We start from the raw sequence: 16,023 nt of genomic DNA on the forward strand, positions 1-16,023 counted from the left end.
ACAAGTTGACATCGAACACCGTACACGTAGTTGTACAGCTCACGACACCGGCGCTATCGTTCAGATGAAATTCACGCTTTACGAACGAGTGTCTCACCTTTTGCTAACACGAAGCAAAATCACTTCTTGCTGCGCTTCCTCCCTGTACATGGGGCATATAACCGCTCTTCTGTGGTCTTCAGAACGCTGTCACGATATTTCCGCTATTCTACGACTCGCACGCGAGCCCCGCGGCTTCTCTCGCGCACCGGCGCCGCTGTTGCTCCGGCAGCTGCAGCGACCGTTACCCCGCTGTCGCGCATGTGCGCCTAAAGTCGCGCCGGGAAGAGGTAGAGTGGGAAAAACAGTGAGAGAAGGAGGAGTGTTTTGCTTGCCCCGCGCCGCTGCGACTTGGAGCGCGTAAATCAAAGAGGAACTAGCAAAAAGTCACCTCGGACTGACACTTGGGCCCTGGCTGTCCCCGGCAGAGACAGGCGGGGTTTCGTCCCGAGTGCCACTGCGGCCAAGCTTGTTCCGTGCCAACAAGCGTCACGGCTGTCACGTGGCAAGGGCTGCTCTTGCTTCCCTAGTAAAATGCCTGTCTTCCCCGGTCTCTCTCTGCTTGCAGTGAACAAACACAAGCTTTGCACAAAAAGGGCAGTACATACGCAAGAACGGGACGTGTTGTCTCTTCCACCCAAAGCCAAAGATGCACCAACTCGCCCAACAAGTGCTGCCTACAGTGGTCACAGGTTACTGCAGTGATCTTTGTTGGCCAGAAATGAAAGGGAAGAAATAGGAAGGGCAGTCCCTCCTTCTCAGCTGTGGTGGCGGCTGCCGGGAGGCTGCACACGTGAGCCAGTGCGCGGGACCTTGCGAGGTGCACAGGGGAGGCTGGCAGAGCCTTCGCGACCAGGCATCGCTTGATTTCGACGGCACACAAACGACAAGAATGGGAAAATAGTTTGTCTAGTGTACGGCACACAGGACTGGAGGTGTTCTTCCTGACTTGCACCTTCCGACAACAGAAGACCGTGGCCTCTGCTCAAGACTCCGGGATGCTGCTGGAGTGAAAAAGTGTATTAGTGCAGGCATGTTGGTACACACTTGAATTCAATTCAGACTGCTGGAGACTGGACTGGTTGTGGAAGATGTGAAGCGCACAGCAGGAACTAAGGTAGTTGTGGCTAGCACTTGTGGCAGAAACGGTGATTGGAGCACTGGTGATGGCACAGTGCATGCACGATGCTCCCCACATTGGCTTCACAGGGACTGCCGGTTCCTGAGAGGTGTGCTCAAACAGGCCTGCTCCCTGATACCTCTGCACACTGCCATCGTGGGAATGCTCATTGCGGCGCAACTGCAATCGCAGATGGAAACGAGGCCGATCCCCGTCAATTTTGGTTTGACTCCCTGATTTCCCCCCAAGCAAGGGCCTCCGCAGAGCTTGTTGAGACGTGAGCAGCCGTCTTCGCAGTTCACTAGCTTGGCACCGAGCAGGCACGTTGCAGCAGAGTACAGTTTGGTGTTTGTGCTGCCGGCATTTCTCGAAAGGCCTGTTGACCAGGGCAAGGCCTACAGGCTGGAACATCGCAGCAATGATGGCGTCCCCCACAACTGCAGCAGAGCACCACACTTTCCAGGGGGGCAAAGGAAGGCATCTTCTCTGCTCTCAGCCGTGCAAGCACTGAATCGCGCTTTCTGTCCAATCATGCTGGAACAGCACTGTGTAAGCACGCACAATTCACACAGCCATGAGGGGCCTCCAAGCCACGTGGCACAGGTGTGCAGGGCATGGAGTAACGCTCTCCTCCCCTTCGAAAGTTCACGTCTAATGACACTCGGTCTTTGGGATGGCTGATGGGCCTTGCAGGTTCCTTTTATTCGAGTGTTTTTGCCTCTCTATTTTGTTTCTGCTGAAAATTAGATGTGTTGCATCAAAATGAAACGGAGTGTCCTCACTGTTATCACTTGTCATTGTTTGGCCCGTGCAAAATGGTCTCCACTTGGAAGAAGCGCAAAACAATCTGGACGAACGGCGGGACGTATCGATGCTGCTTTCTATGCTCGCTGGCGTGCACTGGGCCGGGCTGGGAGTGGGCTTAGTTAAGCGGTGTCCGCCCGTGTGCAGTGGCGGCGGATCGTGGAGCCCCATGGAGGCGATGGAGCTGCAGCTGGACTACTGGACCCTGCAGCGCAAGGGAGGAGCCGAGCCCTGCCGGTTCTCCCTCAAGGGCGCCTTCCGCTCCCTCCAGGTGAGCTCGCATGCCCCTCCTCCTCCTCTTCCTCCTCCGTTCGTGGCTTCATGCTCCCCACTGCCGTGCCGTCTCAACCCACAGCGGCCATTCTCTCAAATGGAGTGCGCACAAATCGACATCGGGGCACGTTGGTATTCGTTTAATGCCTTGAATGAATGAGATGTGGACAACGCTGAACCAGAAAGACCAACTGCACTCAAATTTCACCTCGGCCAAATCTACTTTGTACGACCCCAAAGAATTTAAAGAATCAGCTTTACGTTTAGATGTGACAACATATTTTGAGGCAGTTAGAAAGAAAGGTGTTTTCTCTGGCTTTCCGGCATAAAACCTTTCAGGCTCGCTCGGGACGTTAGCTTGTACATTCAATTTTTTGCGGCCTGTGCGTTTCCGGCTTGGCCCACAAAACTTTGACAAAGACAGTGACAGTGCGTACCACCAAACCGATTGGGACATGTCTGGTAGCCCCGTGAAATGTGTGGTTGATTGGAAGCGTTTAAAACAGCTCTGTCACAAGCGACGGTGCACCTGTTGACGGATCGCATAAACAGCCATGAAGCAAAAGTGACGTTGCGGCCGACCCCGCGCCTTTTCCTACGGCCAGCCAAGAGAACCGGTCGAGCTTTGTTGGGTGCGCTTCTCCCAGGACTTTGGTGAGGGCAATGCATTGCGTGGAGGTTTGCCCTGGCTGGCCGTGTGCTGCCACTCGCTGCAGTCAGACCAATGGACCACCCCCAACTACAACTGCCGCGACACATGGCTCTTCTTCTGGGTGTTTGCTCATGAAGCCGGCATTGCGATTGCGAATGCACAACATGTCAGCATGTGTGTACTCACTTCTTTCTTACATTTGTTTTCCGTCCTACACCCCTTTTACCCCTGGTTAGCCCACAGAGCAATCCTACAGTAAATAAAGCCATTTCACTCATTCGTCCACTCCAGCCTGGCCATAATGGCCGCAGTCGCCTGAATTTACGCGGATACAGGTATTTGTATCTGTCAGTCTTTTTAGGCAGACTACCGTGGAGTCTCGATGATACGATTCTGGGTGATACGAATTTCGGGATGATACGAATTTCTAAACAGTCCCGGCGACATTGCATTGTTTGCAATAGGAAAAATTTCGGCTGTTACAAACGAACCTGCGTGGCCTGGCGTGGATGATACGAACGAGCCGGCGAGGTGCCCGACTGCCGAGCGAGCAAGCGACGGCGACGTGCAGGCTCTCTTTCCCCTCTTTGTCACTCTTTGTCCGAGAAGAGCCGGGCTGTTATTTTCTGCATGTCAAAACGCGCCGCACACACCACGGGCGTGCTGACGGCAGCGCGGAACCACCCACATGCTGCACGGCCGTCGGCGGCAACATGGCAGCAGCTTGAGCCGCGAACTGGTGCGGGGCGCTCAAGCGACCACTTCTAACTGCTCTTTTTAAAATGCCCCTCAAGGCACACACGAAGTTGCTTGTGTGGTAAAGGAGCTCGTAATAATGTGGGCGAAAACGGTACAACAAAACATCATCTGCGCCGCTAGTGAAGTGCCCATGAAATATCTGCCGGGGTGGTGAGCCTAAACATCTCCAGTGCAGCCCGCTGGCTGTCTCGAGTGCTTCGAAACTGCACACGCCTCCCCATTGGTGTAAGGCGTCAGGCTGCTCCCACTGCCGCGCGTGTCGCGGGTCATTTGCTGACTGCCACGGGCGCGGAATCGTTGACGCAGGCGTGAAAAAAACCGCATGTGCAATGCGGACGCGCCCGAATCGCGTGCAAAAACACACCATGCAGTTAACGCCTTGACTGTTGCAGCTTGGGCACCGCGAGTGAGGAGGCAAGTGCGAAGTTTTGCACGCCCCAGAAAGCACTGCTCAGCGACGTGGAGGTTTAAAAAAAAAGCAGAGAAACATCGTGGATTTCTTCACGCGGAAGTAAGAAATAACTATAATGGCAAACTGTTCGCATGGCGACGCAGTGAAACATCCCCCTCGCGAGGGGCACGATCAAATGCAGAGCATTTCCGGGGGCGCACGACGTTAAAGGGGGCCTGAGATGGATTTCATAGTGTTTTTGTTTGTGTCAGAAATCTACTCTATAGTTCTTGTAGAAACAAGTCCCAAAATAGTAAGCATATTCGCTCACGCTAACAAAAGTTATTACCCCGACGAGACAGAACTATTTGTTGGCTGGGCGGCTTGCGATGACGACATAGTCCGACCTCGTCCGAGGCGAAGCACTCATTTCACGGTTGGCCGCCGGAATGTCCGCGATTTTTGACGGCGGCGGTTTGGTTTAGAGCGTCGTCGTTACCATGGTTACTTCAGCGAGTGGGTCGCACATGAGACGACGACGTCCTTTTTTTTTTTTTTTTTTTAAGCTACCTTTTCAGTCTTTACGGACTTTGGGCAGGAGATACTGGTGATTGCGGACCTTGCATGCGCGAAAGTTTCCGTGAACGGTAACTTATTTTTACCGTCGCTACATAGCGATGCAGAGGCTAGAATTTCTACCGGAGCCCCCTGCGCCGGCGAAATGTACGCTCGCGTTTTGATTAGATTACCGGAAAGTTCCGAGTGAACGCCCTCCCCCGGAACATCGCCCACCCCCTTTTACGGGTGAAATATTCAATTTACTGAAAGACGCGCGCCCACCTCGTAAAATCCATGGCTTTAGCGCCGATGAGTGAACAAAACAAACCCGAATCATCTCTTCATGTGTAGATGCGGTCACTTATTCGTCCTTTCCGCAAACGCCCGTGTGTACGAGATTTCGGCGCACGATAAAGATCCCCAGGTGGTCAAAATTAATCCGGAGCCCTCCACTCCGGCGCGCCTCATCGCCTGCGTTGCGTCGGCGCGTTAAACCCCACAATCAATCAATCGTCCTTTCCGCGCTTGACCCGAAATTTCGCCCATCTCGTATTTTTCACTTGATATCACTGTACTTAAATTTGGGTGGGCGTTCTTTCGGAACTTTACGGCACAGCAAATGCGCTGTGCTCTGCGCTTCATGCAAGCAATCTTAGTTGATGTTGTTTACTACATTCTTGCTAAATGATGATCAGGAGCACAATAAATGACAATTTTTTTTAGAATGAGCGAGCAAAATTTCCGCCCCTACTCCAGCTTCCCACGCTTCCAATGGTTCAGATGCCTTTATGAACTAGCATAGCTCTTTTATGCTTTCAAAATCGTCTTGGGCAAGGTAATATACGTAACTGCTGAATCATTACAATATATCTTACTCATTTTATATCGAAATATTTAGCGGTGGCGTGAATTCTGGTTAATGCAATACTTGGTCCTAATTATTCCCACTAGATGGCGGCGTCAACGTCATGTTTTCGATTTTTTAAGCTCTACAGTAGAAGTATACGGCTCTTTTAAAAAAAAAATTATTGTATTGTGAGAGTTCAATCTAAGACGTCTAAGATTCAAGCCATTTCAAGCGTAAGCGAACAGTTCTGGGCAACAAACGTTTGTGTCATTTGCTTTGCGACAAATTCGCCAGATGTCGCTACTCGGCAGAGCCGGTAAGCCGGAATGCAGAAACCGCAGAGTGCAATCCTTTCGTTTTCAGCGGCAAACGGCTACTCTTGCTTCATTTAACACGGTAAACGGTAAAGCGCGCTAAGGACACTAGGCAACAGGTTCATTCAGAAGGCCGGTGCAGCAAACCACACTTTCTGCGATCATGACTTGATGGGAAGCAATGAAATGAAACTCTTTGGCAGTTGTCGTTACGGGATGAGCATGCTCTTGCCCTTGTCGCGACCGCCGCAGAGAATCAGCTGCGACAGCGTTTGGGCTTGAACTGATTTATTCAGCCCGCGTGAGCGCACTTGAGCGTGCGCCTCGTGATCACGAGCAGTGCCCGGCGTCGTCCAAGCGCTGCGTGCGGAGCTCCTCCTTCGTCGTCGGCGCGGCGCTCCCTTGGCGCGCCGTTCGTTACCACCTCTGAAACAACGTCGAGGCTACGCTCGAAACACAGATGGTGCAAAGAATCCTTTCGGGTACAGCGTCCAAGAAAGCAAATGCAAAGAAAACTGATGATACTCTAACACCAGACACGGAGCGCTGAGCGATCACGCTGGCTGCAAGCGTCGTTGCTCCTGCGCTCACTGTATCCTTCCGCCGAGAACGGAGGAGCGTCAAGCCCGGTTTGGCCCGGTGTGTAAGTGCTTTACACTCCGGTATAAAACAAATATGTGTGACTGTGTAAAAGCACCCACACACAAAAGATGTTTTTTGTAGCTTTCTGATGTTTTTACGCTCGTAAAAAATTGATTAAATCAAGAGCGCACAAATACGTCACGATTAGTTCAAGAAATAGCCGTTGCGCTCCGATACCATCGACCCCCCAAAAAGCCCCATCTCAGGGGCCCTTTAAGTAGTTTGCGTTACGTTAATGTTGTTGCACTTGTGGCAACGGCTGACGAGAGAGCGCTCGTCAGCAGTAATTTGAATGAGTCAACGATATAAGGTGCGTTCGTAGCGTCCCATTCTGTGTCGGCTTTGTGGCGCAGTGGGTAGAGCACCATGTACATTGCGTTCCTCCCGCAGGGTCGAGGGATCGAAAACAGGCGCCAGACAGTATTTTTTTTTATATAGTGTAGGGGGAGGAGTGCGGACTACGACTACGGACGTCAACGCGGGTGACATCGTGAGTTAATGAAATGCTCTGCATTTAAAAAAATAAACGAAAACTTTTTTTTAGTGCTCTCTTTTTTGGTGTGTGTTGGTTCATAGGAATTTTGGATGATACGAATATTTCTTGTGGTGCCACGAGATTCGTATCATCGAAATTTTGAGTGCAGTTGGCCTTTAGCCTGAAGCGTTGTCCCGGCTTCTCGCTTGTCTCGTTTGTGTGTCTACTACATTGCCTCTCAATATGTTTCCCGGTAGAGGCCAAAAATGATGTTGACCCACATTAAAGATCTCCTGCAGGCGGTGGAAATTAATCCGGAGCCCTCCACTACAGCACACCTCATAGCCTAGGCATAGCTTCACTGCATTAACTCCCCGAATTTCTTCATTATTTGTTGTATTTTATTTGCCGGTCCTGAGCAGTTCCTGGGTGGTGCGCAAGTGCGTTCCTGGGTGGTGCGCTCACCGTTGAATTTCTATGGGCAAATAAAATTACACACTGATAACCATATTTTCTGTGTTTCCTCTATTGTGTCGATGCTGATGCCATGTAGTACAAGATTTGACAGCTTTTGCTTATCTCGTACCTTCCCTGGGTTTAAAAAGCCGTCTTCCATCGGTGGAATGTAGTTGCGCGAGTCACCGAGGGCTTGTAGTTTCCTACTAAAGAAAGTTCAGCGTTGTCCTCAAGGCTTCCTTAAATTGCTGTGGCGTGTGCTGTCTTGTGCCAAGAAAAGAGAAGGCTGGCAATGCAAAGAGTTTCAAGTATCAGGACGGATTAAATTGCAGACCACCAGAGCCCAGGGGTAACAGACAACCTTGATTCGATTTCAACCTAGGCGTGTTCTGTTCATTGCGGGAGCAGGCCTAAACATGTGCTACATTAGAACCTGAGTGTAACAGTCTCCGGTGTGGCAAATCTAAATTACCTAGTGTGTATTGTCACCCGCTGAATTTGAGGCGTGAAGGAAGCAAGTGTGGGAAAATGCAAGTGGCTCGAACAGTGTTGTTGCAGCACCAGCAGCAGCCTGTGTTTAGGCGACGGAGAAAGATGCATTTGAGGAAGGGAATCCGCTGGGCTGGGACGTCACTGTCTCGCGAGGAGGAAATGCAGCTTGCGGAGCAGCACAACAGACGACGTGTCAAGCGCGTTGCCATAATTTACACATCCTTCTACGGACATGACGCACAAAAATCGTTATACAGTCCATTCCGGATATATCGAACTCCAAGGGGATCGCAAATGAGTTCGATATATCGATAATTCGATATATAAAATATTTGCTTTCGCATAGGATTTCCAAGGGGATTTTGGACTGTTTCATATATGCAATAATTCGAATATATCTGGGTTCGATATATCCGGGATCGACTGTATCACCGAATATATTGTGCAAATTGCCGGATTTCCTTCTGTAAAATACTACATAAAGAGAAGTGCTGGATATTCTAGCAGCAGTTATTAATAAATACTGCCCTAGTTAGAAGTCGTACCATGCTTGAAACGAAGCACTAGAAGGAATCCTGGAGCAGACGTCTGCCGACACCACCCTCCCGCCATGAGTGGTTCACTCTCGCCGCTCTCACCTTTCGCAGGGTTCTCAGATTAGCGCGTGCTTTTCATGTTGCGCAGGCAGGGCGGCAAAATTTGGACAGTCTAAGTATGAACTAATGGCATAGAGGATAAGAACCATCATTCACTGGAACTAATCATACCTAGATTCTCAACCACATGTAGGTCTCGTGTTCTAAAAAAAAATCAAAGCCCCTTCGTCTTACGACAACCATGCTTGAAATGCGAAGATTTCTTCCGTCGCAAACCGACTCCAATGAAAGTCCAGTCGCGCATGGGAGTCGTCGGTGTCGGCTGACTGACCTTGAACCGGTGAGCCTTTTCCCTTTGGCGCCTCACGACAGAGGGTGCGTTGGTGCCGTGCCCGGTGCCCGTACCCTATAATGTGCCCGGCGCTGTGACTTTATTGTGCTGCCAGAGCACGCCCTGTTGCACTTGCTCAATCATTCTTGCTCCGTGGTATAGGCCCTTTTTGGCTGGGGAGAAAGAAATTGCATGTTCCCTGACCGACTGGCTAGGCATCCTTCGTGCTCCAGCTGGACACAGGTGCGCTTGGCGGTCTGTCGGGAAGTGTCGCCTGCCGCAGCACTCAGCAAGGCACATTGTGGGAGGCTGTGGTTGGCAGCTGTTGCCGTTTCCCCTAACTGCAGGTGTGGCGGCTGGCGGTCACCGAGCTGGTGGGCCCCTGCCTCAGCCTCAACTACGTCACGCGGGAGAAGAAGCAGAAGAGTGCGTACCCTCCCTCCCTCTGCCACGCATGCGCCACTCCGCACTGTGTCCCGAATTGGTGCAGTGCGCCAGCGGGCCCTGCTGCAAGCTCTCCTGTCGGTGGGGCCGCATGCCTGGGGCTCCTCGAGTCACTGTTCGGCTGGGCAGTTGAGGTTTTAGTTTCACTATCTTCATTCCTGACACGGGGGGAGCCACAAGGCTAGAAACCTGACAGAGGCCTATCCCCCAGCAGCAGTGATGCTCAGCTCGGCACGTTACTCGGTGAACACGACGTACAAAGAACACACAGCGTGTGTCCCATTGTGAGCCAGAAACATGCAATTCTATTACGCTGCACGGAAAGCAATGAAAGAGGGTTGCAAGCTTGGTACATGAGTGAAGCGTGTCGGTAAATTCCACCACACTTGCTACAGATGTACAGTATGAAAGATTAGGAGAAGAACCTACACTTACTTTGATGCTTATTCTGTACTTACCTTGGTCTTGTATCGCTGAAGTCGATGAAGTGGCCAACGTTATTTTTTAAAAGTGTGGAAACTTGGCACTCAGTTTGTTGCCCAGCATAATTGGATCTAATGACTGGTCTCTTAATTTGTGGTTTATGGGGAGTGCAATGCAGGGTTTGGGTTGTTCACATTAAATCATGTTTTGTAAAAGTGGATTAGTGAGTAGACTTCAAAGTCGGCATATATATCCTTCAAATAGTCTTAAATCTGGAGTGTAATTAGTATTCTCCTGGACTTTCTGCTGGTGGTCATTCCCAGTCTAATATACACCAACTTAGAATAGAAGAGTGTGATACAGACTTCTTTGACCATACAGGAGTAAGAGAGGGCAGTTTGTACTAGCTACCAATTAATTTTCCTATGTTGTGTGGCTGCTTCGTCAATACATGTATGCTCCAAGACAACAGGCGCGTACTAAATACTGCGAGAAAAAATGGGGATATAGACGACAGGCAAACAGGACAAGCACTGATTTACAACTTTGTTCCTGTATGAAATAACAACACACCTACGTAGTACCTCCTGCCAGCATCACCCGCAAGCCAATCAACAGCCGCGGCACCCCCTTCAGTGCTACCTAAGTATAGCTATAGGATACTAAGTAGTATAGAGCTACTACATACGCTTCTTAGGAGTGAGATGTGTAATGTCATCCCACAGTGACTTGGAGTCATTAGTTAATTTTGGAAAATCATTTTTGATAATACGATTTCATTTTTTCTTTTCTTATCTCAACATTTTGTTGATTTCTAAATTTTTCTGGAGGGAATGAATTTATGCGCATGGCGAGTTTTTACAGAGAAACGATAGGTGCTATTTTTTATTTTTATTTAATGAATCTGCGCTTTCGTAGTTGACAAACGCCTGCTCTACCTCACTCGAGAGGGAAGAATGTAACAGGAGAGAAGTTGGTTCTCGGAGAACATTGAGCAGGTTCACCTGCTCAACTGTTTTACAGGTTTACATAGTAACTGTACCAGGAAATACCGTTGCAGTTAATTTCTTTTTTATAAAAAGATTATCCAACAGCAGCGCTCATCAAAAGCCAATGTACAGTTTGCATTTTCCACTCTTTCGAGATTTCCTTTTTCCCATAACCCCTTCACCTTCCACCTCTCCGTGACACGGCTCCCCTCGCAGTTTAGGGGGGAGGTCGCCAAGAGGGCTGTCTTCCCTGCAGAAGACCGAGGTCGGTCTTTAAGGTGGTTTTTAAAACTCCTCCGCCTTCAGTAGAGCGGAAAATATAACTGGCAGTTAGACCTTTGCTGAGGAGGCAGCTGGCCTGCCCTCGTAAAGAAAGACCACTGCTCCCCGAGAACAGGGCTCCCATAATCTTACCAAGGGTGACCTCAACATAATGGGGCGGAGACAACGATTGTTGGTGTTGAGCTTGAGTGTGCCTCCTTTTACGTTCCCTTCGTCTAGGTTTTTATCACATGCTATTTTGACTAGCTGCATACCTTCATACATTTCTAATAAGTAAACTCTATCGTTTGGTTTGGATCTAGTATGTACTTAATCTGATCCAGTAATGGGAAAGTAAAGATGTTACTTTTTCACAGTAGCTGTAAAAATAGCAGAGTTGCTTTTTTAGGTTAGGTAATTGTAACTGAAACACTGGTACTTTTTACCAGTAACGTTGCAGTGGTAGTGCACTCAGCTCCTAGTTTGTTCAGTTCACAAAGTTACGCTTTACAGTGGTGGCCATTCTCTGTACCTGACAACAACAATGCACGTTTTTTTGCACGTTTTTTTGCCTCAAAGAAAAAGAACGCGAACTGAACTGATCCCTTAAGGCAGCCTTCCACAGCACTTGCATCAACTGGGTCCCTCGGTGGCCGGTCCGCCTAGAGAACATTAGGCATAGCAATGTTTGATTACAGCTTTCGCTACCATTATAAATGGCAGTCCGTGGCATAATGTTTTCCTGTACCATCGTACCCTTTCCCGCATGCGTGGCTTTGTTTCCACCCTCACTTGCAGTCTGGCGAGGGGCCGTAGGATAGCTGCACCATGCGGGCAAGTTGGGGTGCATGCAGATTGCTTTTGCTTGCAGAAAATGCTTCATTCCCTTCAGCTTTATCAATCCCTTGCGAACAATGTGCGAAGCCTACAAACTGAGTGAAGCAATCATCATAGTTCGTAATAGTATTGATCAGGAAAAAAATGGTTAAGGTAGGTGAGCTAACGTGAGGTGACGTGTCGGAACTGATAAGGAAGTGAAAAGGGTGGCCTGAAGTGCAAGTTTGTTCTCTGGAACAAAGTAAGGAGCTGGAAAGATGAGTGGTTCGAGAGATAGATATGTGTGCAGGAAACACTTGCAGGCAAAGTTGCTTGTTAGGAGGAGCGACAGTAAACGTGGCCGGCTTCTGCGTAGTGGTAGCTCAGTGGATGTTGACTGCGAATCCTCCACGGGTTGGCCTTCCTCGGGGTGGTGGGCTGTCGTAGGACAGGCCACAGTGGATGGCAGTGCGAGGGGGCGTCAAACAGCAGCTCATTGCAGACGTCCCCGATTGCATCATGTAGGAGCTCTGTCGTTACGCTAACGCCATCAACGATGTCCGCTGCTAATGCGCTAAGTCGTAATGCCTCGAGTGCAGTTGGGCCTCTGCTTCGTTATGGCCACCTTCGAGAGGAATTCAGCAGTGTTGTTTAACGAGGCCAGCAAAAAGTTCCTGTCTTACTTCCAGCATCAGGAAACAGCAGTTTTCTTCTTTTCTCTTGTGAGCGTCAGCAAACGGAAACAACCGCTTCATTTCCTCAACGAATACCTCGGTACTTTCAGGGCGAGAGCTTTAGGTGGTTATTATTCAGTGATCTGTCCACCCCTGTGAAGAGTAAATGAGCACAGGCGTGACCAGGTGGGATTTGAACCCGTGTACCCACAGTGCTGTCTCCGCATGTTGCCAATGGTGGAACAAGAGTTGTCGTCGTTGCTGTTGTTCCTTTCTTCGTGGCACATGCCCGCTCGCGGGAATGGCTAGTAATGGGGGCTTCCAGCGGCTACGTGCCTGCCTCACCGAATTCGCAAAACTGTGAATCGGAACCGTACAAGTTGTGGATTAGTGCATGTCACCTCGCACCAGAACGTGATGGCACGCGAGGGAAACAGGTGTTCACCAGCTGCATGGAACCCTGATTCTACAGGGAAGATGTGTGTACGTGCCAGTCTGCTTCCCGACGTAATTCGCATTGGAGGACAGCGAAGAGAGTGGCTCAGATAAGATGTTGTCACAAGGAAGTCGTTAATGAGTATTGCCATAGGTACGCAAGCAGACTTCAGTGCCCAGAGGAATTTTCTTTTACCGAGGCATTGCGTGTGAATCTGCAGCGACACGACCGTGTGGGATGTCTGGAGGAACTCTCTCCCGAGTACAGTGCAGGTCTTCAAGGAGCCCTCCTGGTTTTCAAACAGTGCGAGCAGGTGTTCTGAGGTGGACGCTGCCGTTGGTGTGTCCTTGCTCCAGTCACTCTTCTGGCACTATTTGTGGTGTCGATCACACGGCATCCTGTCTTTTCAGTTTCTCTGGCAGCGGTCCAAACTTGGGTCGAACGCCTCGGTGTCAGCAGGTGGCACGACTCGGGCATGCTTGGCAAATTGCTTGGGGATGGTTAGGGCTTGGGGTGCGTGGGCCGCACACCTACACCAGAAGTCGCATAGCCAAGAACAGCGCCAGGTTTTTGTAGAAATTAAGTCACTGGAGCACAAGTGTTGAAGAAGCGGTCGGGTCACGGTGACGTGCGCAGCTGGTGAATCGAATCCTGCGACGACGTTTAGTCTGTGAAAGCGGAGCCCAGTCCTCTAGAGAACACTATCAAATTAGGTCTCTTATTCTGAGCCGCTCCGTATTTTGTTTTTCCTCGCAACGTCTATGGCGGGAGCAGCCTTGGGCTGCCCAGGGATTTTCCTGGCCACGCAAATGAGAGAGAGTCTGCAATGTCTGAACCAGTGAAGGGAGTTGCCGTTGTGCGGAAGCTGTTCTGCTGGGCCTGGTAGGCCAGCATTTCCAGGGGTGCCTTGCAGCAGGCCTCGCTGGCAACCTGTGAGGGTGTGCCCTGAGCTTCCCCCCTCTCCCTCTCCCCAGTCATGCGGCTGGGAAAGAAGAAGGAGGGCGAGCGGGAGGCCCGGCGCTGCCAGCAGGTGGAGGGCGTCCAGCGGCTCATCTGCTCCTGCCGCAACCTCCAGCCACCGCTCAGGGGTGAGCCATGTCCCTGTCTCTCATCCTGCCTAACTAGAGGCCCACATTCCCGCTCCTCGGCCACATCCATTTTGAACGGGCACCACCAAATCCACTGGGGCAGGGCTGGTAACCCTCAGAAGCGCTTAAAGTAACTCCGCAGCAGACGAGAAATCATGCCAACAGCCATGGAGCGAGAACTGGTCAAGCTCTGCTGCGAGCGCCTCTCTCATTTGCTGCCACATGCGAACAGAGATCTAGGTTGTGCGCAGGCTTGGCCAAGCTCACGTCAGTTGTCATTACCAAAATCAACAATTCTTGCTGATCGCTTGCAGCTTGCATGCACTTTACTTGAGCTGTCATATGTTGCATCCTGCTGTAATTTAGGCAGGCTATACAAAAACAGGGTTTAGAAGAGCCTTCAGTGCAGTTGTCCTGTAGTCCTCGGCAGCCTTGCGTGAGAGTGTGCCCTTGCTGCCCCCGCAGTGTCCGTGGACGGCATGGAGTGGACGGGGGTCAAGTTTTTCCAGCTGAGCGCCCAGTGGCAGACGCACATCAAGTACTTCCCCATCGGCCTCTACGCTGCCCCCGAGACCAGCCACTGACTGTGTATTTATTACCGCCCCCTGCCCTATTTATTACTGCCCCACCCCCACTGTTGCCCCATAGCTGTGTGTCGTTGTGTGTGTTTTGTACAGTACTGTGATGATGATGGAGGAGCGCTAGCGGCCGAAGAATAAAGCAAGGACGACCCTGTGCACCCCTGCCTCTCTCCTCACTGCTGGGCAGGGGGGAAGAAGGAAAGCCCCGATCTGCTTCATCGGGTCACAAGGTTTCTTGTTTCCAAGAAACATTAGCGCCTAGTTATCACTGCCTGCTACCTAAACTCTTTCGTTACTACGCCTATTCGAATCGATCACCGGTGATCGATGATCTATACTGGCCGTGTTGTAATGCAGCCAGTGGTTAGTCTAGGCACTGCACTTTTAGAATCACTTCAAATTTCCCCACTCTGGTGGCATTGAAATTTTTGACGGCGTTTTTTGCGAGCTGAGGTGCGTGTGTTTTTGAGGAAGGGGGCATGGCTGCTGCACTTGACAGTAAAGGATGCAGATCATGGTTAGGCTGCATAGCCATATTTTTTTAATCAAAATGCTCCTGGCAAGTCAAGTACCAAATAATGTTTCCAGCTTTGTAATCCGACAGCGTTGAGGGGTAACAATTACTTGAAAATGACACCAGCTGTTCACTAGTGATCTTTGGTTCGGAGAAAGGGTCGCTTTATTCTGCCAAAGCTTATTTCTGATGGTCCCCCACATGTCTAGCAAGTGTGTCTGGCATTTTCAGCCAGTTACCAGCAGTTTCGGTTCCATTTTTGCGTTGCAAAATTGCGTTGTAAAATAATACAACAGCAAAGTGGAAAATACGGCCAAGAAGAAGAGCGGAAAAACACCAAGTCTCTCGTTTTGCAATAAAAAAAACATTCCCCTCGCAAAGGGCACGATCAAATGCAGAGCATTTCCGGGGGTGCACGACGTTAAGTAGTTTGCGTTACGTTAATGTTGTTGCACTTGTTGCTGTTGGTTGTTGTATTGTAATTAAATGAGGAGACGTAATTACGTGGTCACGTGACATCATTTATTAGCAGGTGGGTATGATTATTATTCTTCTCTTCTCTTCTCTCTCTTTTCTTCTCTGGCTGTTGTTGTTGCGTCGTCGACGTCTAGATGCTGCTGGTTGAGTTAGTCCCCCCATTCGAGGGAGTCGATGGGAGACGTCATTGTTGAAGTTGTTCTTGTTCTTGCTGCTGCTGTATCAGCAGCTTCTTGACGTAGTTTGAATGAGTCAAGGATATAAGGCGCGTTCGTAGCCCTCCATTCTGTGTCGGCTTTGTGGCGTAGTGGGTAGAGCACCATGTACCTTGCGTTCCACCCGCAGGGTCGTGGGATCGAAATCAGGCGCCGGTAAGTATTATCTTTTTAAATAGTGTAGGGGGAGGGGTGAGTGAAGGACATAAGGCGCGTTCGTAGCCCTCCATTCTGTGTCGGCTTTGTGGCGCAGTGGCTAGAGCACCATGTACCTTGCGTTCCGCCCGCAGGGTCGTGGGATCGAAACCAGGCGCCGGTAAGTATTATTTTTTTTTATATAGTGTAGGGGGAGGGGT

General features: G+C 50.3%; 1 protein-coding gene across 1 annotated transcript in view; it reads left to right on the forward strand.

The window, feature by feature from the left end:
• The window catches only part of Krt95d (phosphofurin acidic cluster sorting protein KrT95D), an 85,337-nt gene extending 70,718 nt beyond the window's left edge, over positions 1–14,619 (forward strand). The window contains exons 16-19 of the mRNA XM_077672779.1: positions 2,111–2,234; positions 9,097–9,175; positions 13,767–13,880; positions 14,346–14,619. Coding sequence (XP_077528905.1) covers positions 2,111–2,234; positions 9,097–9,175; positions 13,767–13,880; positions 14,346–14,464 — 436 coding nt within the window. The 3' untranslated portion in view covers positions 14,465–14,619. The remainder of the gene's footprint in view (positions 1–2,110; positions 2,235–9,096; positions 9,176–13,766; positions 13,881–14,345) is intronic.
• The last annotated feature ends 1,404 nt before the right edge of the window (positions 14,620–16,023 follow it).

The sequence above is a fragment of the Haemaphysalis longicornis genome, unplaced genomic scaffold (assembly GCF_048455015.1).
Source record: "Haemaphysalis longicornis isolate Haplotype H1 unplaced genomic scaffold, Haemaphysalis longicornis Haplotype H1 scaffold_6, whole genome shotgun sequence".
Classification (NCBI taxonomy): domain Eukaryota; kingdom Metazoa; phylum Arthropoda; class Arachnida; order Ixodida; family Ixodidae; genus Haemaphysalis; species Haemaphysalis longicornis.